At 40.8% G+C, this 14,359-nt stretch overlaps 1 protein-coding gene across 25 annotated transcripts in view; it reads left to right on the forward strand.

Moving 5' to 3' along the window:
- Positions 1 to 922: 922 nt before the first annotated feature.
- picalma (phosphatidylinositol binding clathrin assembly protein a) overlaps positions 923 to 14,359 on the forward strand; it is a 57,769-nt gene continuing 44,332 nt past the window's right edge. For 5 of the 25 annotated variants that reach the window (XM_014136900.3, XM_014136917.3, XM_045693420.2 and 2 more), the window contains exon 1: positions 973 to 1,486. In XM_014136900.3, the coding sequence (XP_013992375.1) occupies positions 1,357 to 1,486 (130 nt within the window). In that variant the 5' untranslated portion in view covers positions 973 to 1,356. Of the gene's footprint in view, positions 1,487 to 14,359 lie in introns of all 25 variants that reach the window. The other 20 variants (XM_014136897.3, XM_014136895.3, XM_014136899.3 and 17 more) reach the window with 9 other exon arrangements.

Consider the following 14,359-nt stretch of genomic DNA (forward strand, 5'->3'; position numbering starts at 1 on the left):
GGCCAGGTCAATGAATACGGCTGCACAGTATTGTTTCTTATCGATGGCGGTTAAGATATCGTTTAGGACCTTGAGCGTGGCTGAGGTGCACCCCTGACCAGCTCTGAAACCAGATTGCATAGCGGAGAAGGTACGGTGGGATTCGAAATGGTCGGTAATCTGTTTGTTAACTTGGCTTTCGAAGACCTTAGAAAGGCAGGGTAGGATAGATATAGGTCTGTAGCAGTTTGGGTCAAGAGTGTCCCCCCCTTTAAAGAGGGGGATGACTGCAGCTGATTTCCAATCTTTGGGAATCTCAGACGACACGAAAGAGAGGTTGAACAGGCTAGTAATAGGGGTTGCAACAATTTCGGCAGATAATTTTTGAAAGAAAGGGTCCAGATTGTCTAGCCCAGCTGGTTTGTAGGAATGTTGTAAGTTCTGTTCAAGACCAAACATTTATGACCAACTATATTCATTGGGTTTGTCTCGTCGAACGCATACTACTGCTGCTGCAGTCAGCCAACAATGATTTGCAATTTGCTGAAATTGCTGCTGGCCTGCTGCTGCCTGTGCACGAGCTGAGTGCCTGCTGTTGATGTCACTCACAATGCACTTTCGTGTGTTATGACTGAGTGTGACAGAGAAAATCGTTTTTGTGTCATTTATAGGGAAAATGCGGGCATTTTAGAGTTTGTGTGACTTTTCAAAAGTTTCTAAAAGTTACAAATACATTTTTTAAAGTAGCTAAATTTGTTGATAGGTGCTGTTTGAAAAAAAAAGTTGCCAGGGTACTCTGAAAAGTTGCTAAATCTAGCAACAAAATTGCTAAATTGGCATCACTGGGCACAGGAACGCGCCCTCAATCTGCCTGGACAGATTCTGGGTGGAGTTGACCCTGCTGCTTCGTGTCTTCCTTTCTGATAGGCTATAGCCTGTCCCTGGAGGAATCAGACCCGCCATTTTCCTGCAAGCCTCCAGCCCATTAGAGCCAGCAGGGGGAGGCGAAGTAGAAAAGAGCACAGACTTATTCAGTGGGAACTAAAGCGAGACTCAGTCAGTGCGAGAGAGGGGGAGTCAGTTAGTGTGTGAGAAAGACTTTGTTTGGAGAGAGAGCTCATTCGGAATTGACAAGAAGTAAAAACTCTAGGTTTGTATCCAATATAATATACAACCAAACTTCAATTTCACCCTCAAAATCGTGGATGTGGGCTGCATATCACCCTGGGATTTAGCTTCAAGAGTAACGTTCCTGCCGTCTCATTTTTCTCGTCTTTATTTTGTGTCATGTGGCAGAACTGTGGAAGCTACAGAGGACAATAGCGATTCCACAGGATTTAAAACATTTGTTCTATATCTTAATACAGAAGTGCGAAGATGTCTGGGCAAAGCATTACGGACAGGATAACCGCAGCTCAACACAGTGTTACCGGATCTGCGGTGGCAAAAACTGTGTGCAAGGCGACTACGCATGAAATTATGGGTCCGAAAAAGAAACATTTAGATTGTAAGTATCAATATGTCGGTGAGTTGCAACAATGCAGCGTTTGATGAAGCGTATGTATTCGTTAGAAATTGTTTGGTCTCTGGCTGAGGCCTACGAATATAAACTGACCCGTAGGCTATAATCAAGTAGTTCTTGTCTGATGTTAGCCTACCTATGAAACGATGCGAGATTATCTAGAAATGTTCTATAATTACCCTAAATTCGAGTCAGATGTCATGCTGTCAATTTTCAATTGAAATTAGCCTTGGCACGTGCTTGGGATGTAAACAATGAGATTAACTGGATTACAATCACGTCATAGGCTACTATTTATTGTAACGTTTTTAAACTTTTCAAGAAATGGTTTGACTTCTACGAAGGATGATGGTTATAATAAAATTATATATAATGCGATTATTTAATATAAATCTGATAACTGCTCTAATTCCTTTATGCTGGCTTCTATTGAGACGTGCATGGTCCATTTTTATCTCCTTTCAATAGTGACTTTACTTGTTCACAGGCAATTTACTGTCCATTGAGTGTCCCTACATGATCGTCTGCTCAGCGAACCTAGACGTTATCAGAGGGTTTCTCCTCCCAGTATTTTTGGCTGACTGCGTTCTTTTGTCGTTAAATGGGGAACCTCAACAGAAACGTAACTTTTAGTGTCATTGCCCGCAAGATAGTCTGACTAGGCATGTAAAGTACATACCCTATGCACTTCCTGACATTTGACCATAGTTGAGTCACAGTTTTTAATTCTGTCAGTTTTTCCCCTTTTTGGCGCCTATTGATAAGACCCAGCTATCACAGTGAGGAGTGATTTATGCCTATTAGGGATCAGGGGACCATTAGCCTTGGCCTAGGTGGCCATGATGGTTGGGAATAAAGCAGCAACACAGGTTCACACCCCCTACTCTTGTGATAAGTACCATGGGATCTTTGTGACCAGACCACAATGCACCACACCTTATACCACACCCATGTTATATGGTTCATGAGCATTGTGAAATCAACTTGCATGCACATAATTCACAATAAAATAAACACTGAATCAGGCAAGTAATCTGGGAAGGAATGACTGAAATTAGAACTCTACTTAATCCAACCATGTGTTGGTATATTTGAGTAATGTATGTGTAGGAGAACGATCTACATAAAGGGATGGAAGTGATTTCTCACTATAAATATTTTCTATTGAAGCATGTCATCAGAGTACTGCAGTGATGTTTTGCTCTATTTAAAGTCCCTAATACAACAGGCTACCTACCCAGGTTCTTCCTTCTGAATCCAACCAAAATTTGACTTGCGCTTTATCCCAACCCCTCCAAAAGACACGCATATACTCTGCGTTCGCTAAGTATTCAGACCCCTTGACTTTTTCAAAATTGTTACGTTACAGCCTTATTCTAAAATGGGTTATATAAATATGTTTCCTCATCAATCTACACACAATATCCCATAATGACAGCATCTAGGATTTGATACCAGCAGCCCTCCAGTTGCCAGCTCACTTCCCATCTGATTTTTTTCTGTCAGACCTAGAATTTGAACTGGCAACCCTCTGGTTTCTGGCTTGCGCCTCTAATTGCTAGGCTACCTGCCGCCCCATAAATCCAGTGCTCCCCAAATAGACTGCTGAACAACAAATCAAATGGCCACCCGGATTATTTACATTGACACCCACCCCCCACCTCACTTTTGATTTTACACTGCTGCTACTTGCTGTTTATTATTTATGCATAGTCACTTTACAAATTACCTGTATCCCCGCACATTGACTCGGTACCGGTACCCCCTGTACATAGTCTCGTTATTATGTACATTTCTTGTTACTTTTTAATTGATTCGATAAAAATAAAACACTTTCGTTTATTTAGTAATTATTTTATTAACACCTGTTGTATTCGACGTATGTGACAAATGAAAATGTATTTGATTTGAGATAAAACCAGGGTCAGACCCACCTCCAGACCAGGATTCGAAAGCAGGGTCTGATAACCCGGGATTACCCTAATTCACAGTAGCAGAGGTGCATAAATATGGCGTCCTCCATGCACTTACCGGAATTGCCTCGTTTACTAAGTTTGCTCTATTGTTCATGGCGCTCTCTTACTCTACACATTTAAAAAAAAAAAAAAAAAAAAAAAAAAAAAGAGATTAGCACAGTATACATGATCCCAATTTGAGCCATAAGACGCTGGCAATTTGAAAAACTGAAAAGGTAGACTATGCTGATATATTGATGCATTGAACCATGTTGCGCGCCTTAGCGGCAAAATTCTGTGGATTGTGCTGAAACAATTACGTCATATCTGAATCCTGATATCTCCATGTACCTTCGCCATTGACAAATCAAGTGAACTTAATCTTAAAGCTCCTCAACCTGTCCACACCTTTTACTGTGTTAAAACAATGGGGGACCTCAACGTACCACCGACGCATGTGCTTTGCAGACATGCCTAGGTTCTTCTGTTTTTTTGGGGGATACCTGGAAAGTTGGTGGGCTTTTGTTATATGTTGCAGATCTATGTGATAAGTATTTTCCAAGAAGAAATAGTTCATCAGAAAACAACCACTTGTAATGTTGCAAGGAGTGTGGCTGGTGAAAGAGAAAAAAGGCACAAGCAGGTCTCAATGACATTAGCGGTGGTTCAGTTTGTTGGAAAGGAAAAGGCTTATGTTGTGATTGCATGTTAACGCACAAAAATAACACCTACATAAGAGCGCATCAAGTCCAGTTCATGAAAAACTGGAGGTATCAAGTATTTATGGCCAACAGATTTAGTCACCAGCAGAACCACTTTCCGTTAGTGACTATTTGCAATGACAATAGCCAGCCTTCTCAATGGCTGAACAGGTTGTAAGTTGGCATTAGCATTACCCTTTTCGATTGTATCCTGATTTATGGTGGTGGTAAAATTTGTTCAGACTCAGTCTAGGTTGGTTTTTCATCAAGTTTATTCCGTCTCTTCCTGGTGTCTGCCCTTGCCGTGTCGGGTTACTCCCGTTTAATGGGTTTTAATTCTGGGTCATTCTCAGTGCCCTAGCATCAGTGCTGAAGCAGGTTGACTGCAGGCATTGCCACATCAATAGTTGGTCACACCATGCTGCTTATTTGCATACGTCTCGGTTTTGGTGACTAGAGACTGAAACCAATTTCCTGCTGGGCACTATTTTTAGCATTGGCTCCGTAATAAGAAATGTCATGTGTGGTGTTTGACGGGGGTTTTGAAGGGCATGTCTGAAACTCGAACCTAAAAGTGTGTAGAGGCCATACCTCACTAACTCCTGTCCCTAGAAAGCTTCTTGATTGGCCTCTCCTTGATAAGGAGGCTGCTGGGGAGGGCCTCGAGGCTCCTTTTGTAGTCTGGGGGTGGCAGGAGCGGAGCAGGAATGTCACAAAGGTTGGAGGTATTCAGGAGGGCTGGTAGCACTTGGAGTTGGCGTTTCCTCAGACCGAAATGGCAGTGGTGTGTCTAGCTCCCTTCCGGTCTGATTTGTACGCAAGATATGGCCCCCTTCTCTTAGCTCCTTTGATTTGGGTTGGGTTTCCGGCCAGTGTCCGCATTCTTTAACACGGCCTTTTTAAATAAACAACTTTGAGACTTAACAGTTACCAGAAAGGGGAACAAAATGTGCAAAGGTCAAGCTGTTGTCTTTTCCACACTATGAGCCTGCTCTTGTTTTCTGGTCTAATTTGGTTAAGAGCAGGTGTAAAATTTGCTCCGAGATGACTGCTCTTGCAATTTGAAATATAGAGCTATCACTTTAGTTTCCAGTTTGTTGTAATCGGTGCAACTTACTTAACTCAATATTGCACTCATCTATTTATAGAGAGGGAAAAAGACTGCCATTTTATTGCATGTTAGGGATTTTATGGTTTAATTGCTTTTACGCTAACCCATTTCTGTCCATCCCAAAGTGCAAGGGTCAATCACGAGTGTAGTCTATCTGATGCTTTAGGGACTTTTAAACCACTGTAAATGGAACATTTATTTTGTCATTGTGTCACTAAACTTGTTTTGCATCCCAAAACAGGATGTGTGATCATAATGAGGTAATGTGGGAAGTTTGGAAATATACATCACCTGCCACTTGATATGATGGCTACATTTGGTGAACAATAATTTTTTTATTTTTTTGTTAAATAACTTTTTAAGTCTGTGATGAGGACCTTTGTACTTGACTATAACGTCACCTTCCTTCAGTGAGTCAGCATGCCTGGAATTCCATTTGAAATTGTTCCCTTTTGATTGCGGCATTTGTGTTTGTGCAAAGTTCTTTACCATTGGGGAAACATGATGATGAAAGTTAAACCTTGTTTATTTCCAGAAGGAATTTACTTTGAAATCTTAATTTCTTATTCGAGCTCAGGCATAAAACTCTCAATACATGCCCTTAACCAAAGTAATCACACAGGAGGGAGTAGATACGATAGTCCCTCGGAGACAGTAGCTGGGTGGCGTGGTAGCAATCACCTGACAGTACCTCAGTGGTCCAAATGATCTGGACACAGATCTAGGTTCAGCACACTTTTTTGGGGGAAGGAAACCTCAACACTGACTTTCCTATGAAAATGCAAATACCAGGTATCCATGTTGTATTGTAGCTACTTTACTAAAAAAGGTTGTCCGATTATTGGGTGTGTTAGTGAGACTGAAACTAGGAAGCATGAGTTTACCTGATCTTGTTACTTTGATTATAATGTAAGCCTACAATATCTGTATTGTACAAAACACTTGTTTTGGTTCCTGGACCTATTTGCATCACAATAGAGGTTAGCTGCATGGGACAAGGTGTTATGTCACATGAACACTCAACCATCTCCTACTTAAGGCCCTGAGTAGGAGTGGGTTTCAGTTGGATAATTAACCAGAAATGTAAAAGGTCATTTTAGAACAATGTGAAGTTGTGAGGGCATCTCTCCTCTCTGTGCATGTGGTAATGCTGATTACTGAGCAAGCGTGTTCTATAGGATCCAAGCTTATTCTGTGAGCTTGACTTGTGAGTCAATCCTGCAACATGATGCTCCCTAGAATCTGCTGAGGGTAAGGGGCATGATCCACGTAGGTTTCAAACCTCAGCAGTGTGTGGAGTGGAACCCTCAAGCACTTCAGTGCCCCATAGCTCTTTTTCTGGTTTTTGATCTGTATTTGAAATGGAGACAACCATATGCTGCTGAGCAAGGAAGCATGTTAGATTTCTATGCATTTGAGTTAACATTGCATGTTGACTAAGCCTACATGGATTCAAAATGTGGACTCCTAAAGCACAAGGAGGATTGGTACTGATGGGATTGGTTGAATTGGACCCACTTTTAGCTATGGTAATAACTGTGTAAAGGTGCCATGAAGCATTGCCGCGGGAAGATGTTTGGGTGGGAAGCCGCTACAGATGGCTATATTGGTCCGCTAATACAGGACAAGTAAAGGCCCAGAGCCCAACTTATTTGTTGTTGAAAGACTGCCATGAAGACGCCATTTATTTTGCTTGTGTTATAGATGGGGAGCCTTCATTGGGTGTATGAATTGTCCTCTGAAGCACTGAATGTGAACCACTTAATGCCTACCATTCTGCCCAGTAACGACTGAGGTCGCAGTCAGTTGGGTCAGGCCAGAGGACACGCTAACACATGCAGCATGAGAGGCTCTGCCACAGGTTCACCCTTAACCCCCCCCAACTCCCCTGCAGAACGCAGCCCACTCAGAGCATGTGACCGCAGTGGCATCGAATGACAGTCCCTCAAAAAGAGTGCTGACACAGCCTGCCCCACTGAATGGAGCCCACTGTAACTCTGAAAAGCCTTTTGCGATTCAGTGTCATGATTCAAAGCTGCAAACCAGGCACTACCATCAAATACTCATTCTTTAACCTCCATATTCCGAGCTTGATTTTTATCTCTATTTGCCCATCTCATAGATTAACCTCATTAGCCATTTGTCTACAATGAAGTGAAGTGGGCAGTTTGCCTTGAGTTCAGGATCTTTGGCAAGATTTTTAAAGATTGACCCTCTCTAGTCTTACTATACCCGTGTTGTGGTCACTGAATACTTTTAGCATGGTCAACTCAATCATTTTAAAATGATTGTATCATATCATCCATATGCTGTGTAGAGCTGGTCCCTAATATAGAGGAAAAAAGCAAACTGGTTACAAATGCCACTGATGCAAACGCAGACCTTGAAAGAGCCATCGACTACTCTAGCTGAGAATTTTTCAATGCACTTTAATCGTCTTGCATCTGTCAACTGCAAGATCATGTAGTGAACTAACCTAATTGTACTCTCCTGGAACATATCCCTCTACAATTTCAGAAAATGAATTGGAATGAAAATTCTAAAAGGGCGGGGAATCCTCTTCAAATGAATTGACGATCGTGTTAACTGCTGCTGTTCTGCCTGATATATATTTACTGGAGGAGGTAGAGCCTTGATTCAAAGCTGTATGCTACATCAATGCCATGTTTAGGGAAGTGCAACTTTTTTTGTAGTTTTTTTGTGTGGGTTAACACTGATTGCCATTTGCAGTGAATAAATTAACGCCCAACATTTTCAATGCATATATTCGCAATGGATGGGTAAAGTAAAAAAAAAAGAAAGGTACGTAAACTTTGGTTCTGTTCTTTACCCTCCACTACACCGCAGGCTTGGGAAATAAACTCACTTCCTGAGTGTCAACAGTCGGGCAGGATGTTGATTTATGTATGTGTGTGTGTGTATATATTTAATGTATGTATTCCAAAAATACCAGGGAGCTGATTGTTTGGGAGGGTAGGAAAATAGTAATACCCTTTTGATCGGCTTCCTGTGATTGATTATGAAAGCGTATTGTCTCCCCACTAGGGCTGGGCGGTATACCGTATTTTACTATATACCGGTATTGATGCACGGACCGGTTTGGGTTTTTACTTTACCTTCTATAACTGTATTTGAATGTTAGTTAAATGTGATACGCCGTGTGTAACGTCCATTTTTATAGTTTACTTTGCTACTTGGGTATCCCTCTCTGCTCTCTCTCCACGCCGCTTTCCACACAGACCTAGTCCCACCCCCTGTTACTCAAGGAGCGCATTTGTTGTTCCTCGACCACGAGACACGTGTGTTCAGTCTGCATGGTCAATACAACAATGTTTACAATTTGATCTTAATATAAATCCACAAGCGTTCTATAGTTACAATATTAGTTTGTGTTTCTTACATCTGCAAACAGATAACTTGCTAAGCAAATACAAACTAAGCTAAATCATGCTAGCTAACTTGCTAATAAAAGTACTGAGTCAGAGCAGTAACTCGTCCATGGCATTTTCATTCGTTGTCATGTCAAACACTGTATTCAAAGTGGCCACTATTCATATTCTAACTATAGAATTATAAACATTCTATTTCCATGATTCCAAAAGTTCACTCAAGTGCTTTGACCTAAATCGCAATTGCAACATTTGGTTAAAAATAAGGCCTAGTATTTTTGCCCATATCGTGGAAATGACCTCAAATGTGCAGGAAATGCAGGAAATTATTTAGGTTGAAGTTGAATTGTTTTATACTGTTCAATCAGAATGGAAATGGACCCATTGAAATAATTTAGAATGTATATGTTGCCACCCTAGGGTCACACACTACTCTTAAAGCAAATGTAGAATTTTTATTAACCAAAATCATAAAATGGTGTCAAAAATTTGAAAAAGACCATATGATATTTTGGCCATATCGCCCCAGCCCTACTCCCCGCACACCATTTGAATAGAGTGCTGCGATGATTTGACAAATTGGTCTTTGGCTTATGGCATTTCAAGTATGCACAGTTTTTGTGTAATTTGAAAATGTCTTCCACAAAATGATTCAACTCAACTTTCTAAATGAACTTGTCTACCTTCCAACCAAAAGAAATCCACTTCTTGCGACATGTTCTTCAAACTCAAGCCTAGTTTTTGAAATTCAGTCGTCGACAAGCAGTTAGTTGTACCACAAATTACTCTTTATTTAGATGTTGAACCCTTGTAGGCCTATAGCTTCACTATGGTGTCCTCCAAGCTCATGTTTATGGGTGGCATATGTCTCTTCAAAAAGGCTCGTAACGCAAAACTGTACACTTCATGTGTTTTTTTTTATTTTTTTATTTTTTATTTTTTAAACATTTAAAAAAAAAATCTTCTGTCAAACAGTTGTACTTATAGGCTAGATTTGGGTTCTGCCAGAGGCAGGAAGTGTTTTGGGGTAATTAATGCTACCCATTTATTTATTTTTTTACAATAAGTGGGAAATAAAAGGACTTCATTATTATAATCTTCCCCCTGTAAACCTTGTGTTCTGCTGAGCTTATTGGAACTGTTTGCTGAAGCCATCAAGTCTGTTCCTTGCATGTTTGGCCCTTAATCTGGTGTGTTAATTAAAGAACTCTCAAGGGAATACGAGGGAAATGCCTTGGCCATTGCATTCCAATCATTGCTAACTTGTCCAGAGTTCCGCATGGAGGGGGCTTCTACTTTTTATTGGACTGTTTAGTTAATTTTAATGCTTTCAATTCCCGTCAGCTGCCCCGACCATGTCATCACTAACATGTAATGGCTATTAAATACCCTTAGCTACAGTGCGTTTGACCTATGTACAAGCCCTTGACCCTTGCAATTGGAATAAATGTGTGTTGACTCAATGACCGACGACTGAGAAAATGGTGCGGGGAAGAAACACTTTCAACAGGAGGTCCAGGTCAACCACTGCATAAGCATTCCATAGCAGTTCATGTCATCACACTAAATCTGGACTCATGAATCGCATGCATTATAATTATTTATGAATTGATTGCAAATAAATGATATACAGTAGCTTATGAAAGTGACCTAGCTTTTATTTTCTATGAAGTTTAGTAATCATTTTCACTCTATTTCATATATTTTAATTAAGACTTGACATGTGGCTACAGCTGCTGATGCAGGCTCTTTTGCAGACATTGGCAATGCAGTCTCTCTACCCAAAATATCGTGGTTTGTCATTACTGGAATCCTTTTGTCATGCTTTTCATTTTTAAACTTTCCACACAACCCTCCCAAACCACAAAGTATTCAGAATAGAGCCTTGTCTGATTCCCACCAGCTTGTTCTTTGCACTCCCTTCCTTTTTCATGCTTTGGATTTGAGACCTTTGCAATTTCAGATGACATCTTTGCCAAAATCAGTGCTGATGTGAAAAGCTCAATTTGCACAGTGCTGATATGACACTTGCTGCCATTTTGTTTTTTTTAGTCTTGTTTGCTGCAGGTCCATAGTGAGTCACCAAGACTGACTTGTCTTATCTGTACTCTTTCATTGTGATTTAGCACTAGAGTAAAGTCTGAAGGCCTTCTAGGATTTTCAGCCTGGTGGTGTTTTACAAAGAGACCGGTGGTTAAAACTTGGTTGGGTAACTAAAATAACAGACAAATCACCAACCATGTTATTTTGGTTAGAGAGGCTGGTCTCATGAGACCCTATATCTGTTGCGTGAGATTTATGATTGATTGTTATGTACATGATTGCAGTGCTTACTGTACACGTACAAAATCTCTGAATTCAAGCGTGACATTTTTTGGGGAAGTTTCATAGAATCAGACTGACTGCCTGGAATACATGGGTCAGATGAGAGAACATGCAAATTGGTCTTGGTTTGCTTTATGGAGTGAAACTGCAATTTAAGTTGCTGGACTTTGCTACGCCTGGCTCTCTTTTTGAACCATTGTGTCAGGCATTTTGCTCAATTCAGCCTGTTTATAAATCAGACTCAGTATAAGTTTGGCCTAATTTAAACACTTTTTAAAACATTTTTACTAGAACCAATAGCTTGGTAGATGTTGGGAGTCAGAATCAAAGGGTTTCAGAAACGCTCCATTAACTAGAATGGTGATAAACAATGAAAGTCTGTTCGCTAGTAGTTCCAAGAGTAATCCCAGCCATTTTAGTAGGCTCTAGTTTTTGTCCTCTTCCTCTGCTGTGGCTGAAGCCAACTTTCTGACGGTAGTGTCTCCCAGATGTTAACAGAGCGAATGCAAGATTTATGGTGTACAGCTATGCAAGACTCAATTACCATCTGTATTTTGTCTACCACGAGGTGCTATGCTCAGGTTGACTAGCATCTTCTGAATTCTGCCCATAAATGGGTTTTTATGGCTTTTAATACTTCCTGTGAATAGATGGTCAGTTTCCACTCTACTACACATAGGGGTGTGCCAGTCAAATCAAATTTCAAATCAAATTGTATTGGTCACATACACATGGTTAGCAGATGTTAATGCGAGTGTAGCGAAATGCTTTTGCTTCTAGTTCCCGACTGTGCAGTAATAGCTAACAAGTAATCTAACAATTTTATAACTACTACCTTAAACACACAAATGGAAAGGATTGAATACATGCATGTAAATATATGGATGAGCGATGGCCGTGAGGCATAGGCAAGATGCAGTAGATGGTATAGAGTACAATATATACATATGAGATGAATAATGTAGGGTATGTGAAGATTGTTTATAGTGACTAGTGATAAATTGTATGTAATAAATGTTTGATTATTAAAGTGGCTAGAGATTTGAGTCAGTATGTTGGCAGCAGCCACTCAATGTTTGTGATGGCTGTTTAACAGTCTGATGGCCTTGACATTGAAGCTGTTTTTCAGGCTCTCGGTCCCAGCTTTGATGCACCTGTACTGACCTCGCCTTCTGGATGATGGCGTCTGCAAACTTGATGATTGAGTTGGAGGCGTGCATGGCCACGCAGTCATGGGTGAACAGGGAGTACAGAAGAGGGCTGAGAACACACCCTTGTGGTGCCCCAGTGTTGAGGATCAGCGGGGTGGAGATGTTGTTTCCTACCCTCACCACCTAGGAGCGGCCCGTCAAAGTCCAGGACCCAGTTGCACAGGGCGGGGTCGAGACCCAGGGTCTCGAGCTTAATGACGAGTTTGGAGGGTACTATGGTGTTAAATGCTGAGCTGTAATCGATGAGCAGCATTCTTACATAGGTATTCCTCTTGTCCAGATGGATTAAGGCAGTGTGATTGCGTCGTCTGTGGACCAATTGGGGCGGTAAGCAAATTGGAGTAGGTCTAGGGGGTCAGGTAGGATGGAGGTGATATGATCCTTGACTAGTCTCTCAAAGCACGTCATGATGATGGAAGTGAGTGCTAGTCGTTAAGCTCCGTTACCTTAGCTTTCTTGGGAACAGGAACAATGGTGGCCCTCTTGAAGCACGGGGGAACAGCAGACTGGGATAGGAATTGATTGAATATGTCAGACATGGATATAAATATAAGGAAAAATATATACAGTTGAAGTCAGAAGTTAGCATACACTTAGGTTGTAGTCATTAAAATTTGTTTTTCAACGACTCCACAAATTTTTTGTTAACTAGTTTTCCCAAGTTGGTTAGGACATCTACTTTGTGCATGACACAAGTAATTTTTCCAACAATTGTTTACAGACAGATTATTTCACTTATAATTCACTGTATCACAATTCCAGTGGGTCAGAAGTTTACATACACTAAGTTGACTGTGCCTTTAAACAGCTTGGAAAATTCCAGAAAATGATGTCATGGCTTAAGAAGCTTCTGATAGGCTAATTGACATCATTTGAGTCAATTGGAGGTGTACCTGTGGATGTATTTCAAGGCTACCTTCAAACTCATTGCCTCTTTGATTTTCCCGTGATGTCAAGCAAAAGAAATCAGCCAAGATCTCAGAAAAACAATTGTAGACCTCCAAGTTTGGTTCATCATTGGGAGCAATTTCCAAATGCCTAAAGGTACCACGTTCATCTGTACAAACAATAGTATGCAAGTATAAACACCATGGGATCATGCCGCCGTCATACCGCTCAGGAAGGAGACGTGTTCTGTCTCCTAGAGATGAACGTACTTTGGTGCGAAAAGCACATCAATCCCACAACAACAGCAAAGGACCTTGTGAAGATGCTGGAGGAAACAGGTACAAAATGATCTATATCTACAGTAAAATGAGTCCTATATCGACTTAACCTGAAAGGCTGCTCAGCAAGTAAGAAGCCACTGCTCCAAAACCACCATTAAAAAAAGCCAGACTACGGTTTGCAACTGCACATGGGAACAAAGATCGTACTTTTTGGAGAAATGTCCTCTGGTCTGATTAAACAAAAAGGACAGACTGCTCGATAAAATCATAGACGTAATTATAACATAATAACACACAGAAATACGAGCCTTAGGTCATTAATATGGTCGAATCAGGAAACTATCATCTCGAAAACAAAACGTTTATTCTTTCAGTGAAATACGGATCCGTTCCGTATTTTATCTAACGGGTGGCATCCCTAAGTCTAAATATTCCTGTTACATTGCACAACCTTCAATGTTATGTCATAATTACGTAAAATTCAGGCAAATTAGTTCGCAACGAGCCAGGCGGCCCAAACTGTTGCATATACCCTGACTCTGCGTGCAATGAACGCAAGAGAAGTGACACAATTTCCCTCGTTAAAAGAAATTCATGTTAGCAGGCAATCTTAACTATATATGCAGGTTTAAAAATATATAGTTGTGTATTGATTTTATGAAAGTCATTGTTTATGGTTAGGTACACGTTGGAGCAACGACAGTCCTTTTTCGCGAATGCGCACCGCATCGATCATGTGCAACGCAGGACACACTAGATAAACTAGTAATATCATCAACCATGTGTAGTTAACTACTTTTTTTTTATTTTTTTTTTTTTTTTTTAAATAACTTAAGTTTAATGCTAGCTAGCAACTTACCTTGGCTTCTTACTGCATTTGCGTAACAGGCAGGCTCCTCGTGGGGTGCAATGTAAAGCAGGTGGTTAGAGCGTTGGACTAGTTAACCGTAAGGTTGCAAGATTGAATCCCAGAGCTGGCAAGGTAAACATCTGTCGT

The sequence above is a fragment of the Salmo salar genome, chromosome 13, assembly GCF_965601325.2.
Source record: "Salmo salar chromosome 13, fSalSal1, whole genome shotgun sequence".
Taxonomy (NCBI): Eukaryota; Metazoa; Chordata; class Actinopteri; order Salmoniformes; family Salmonidae; genus Salmo; species Salmo salar.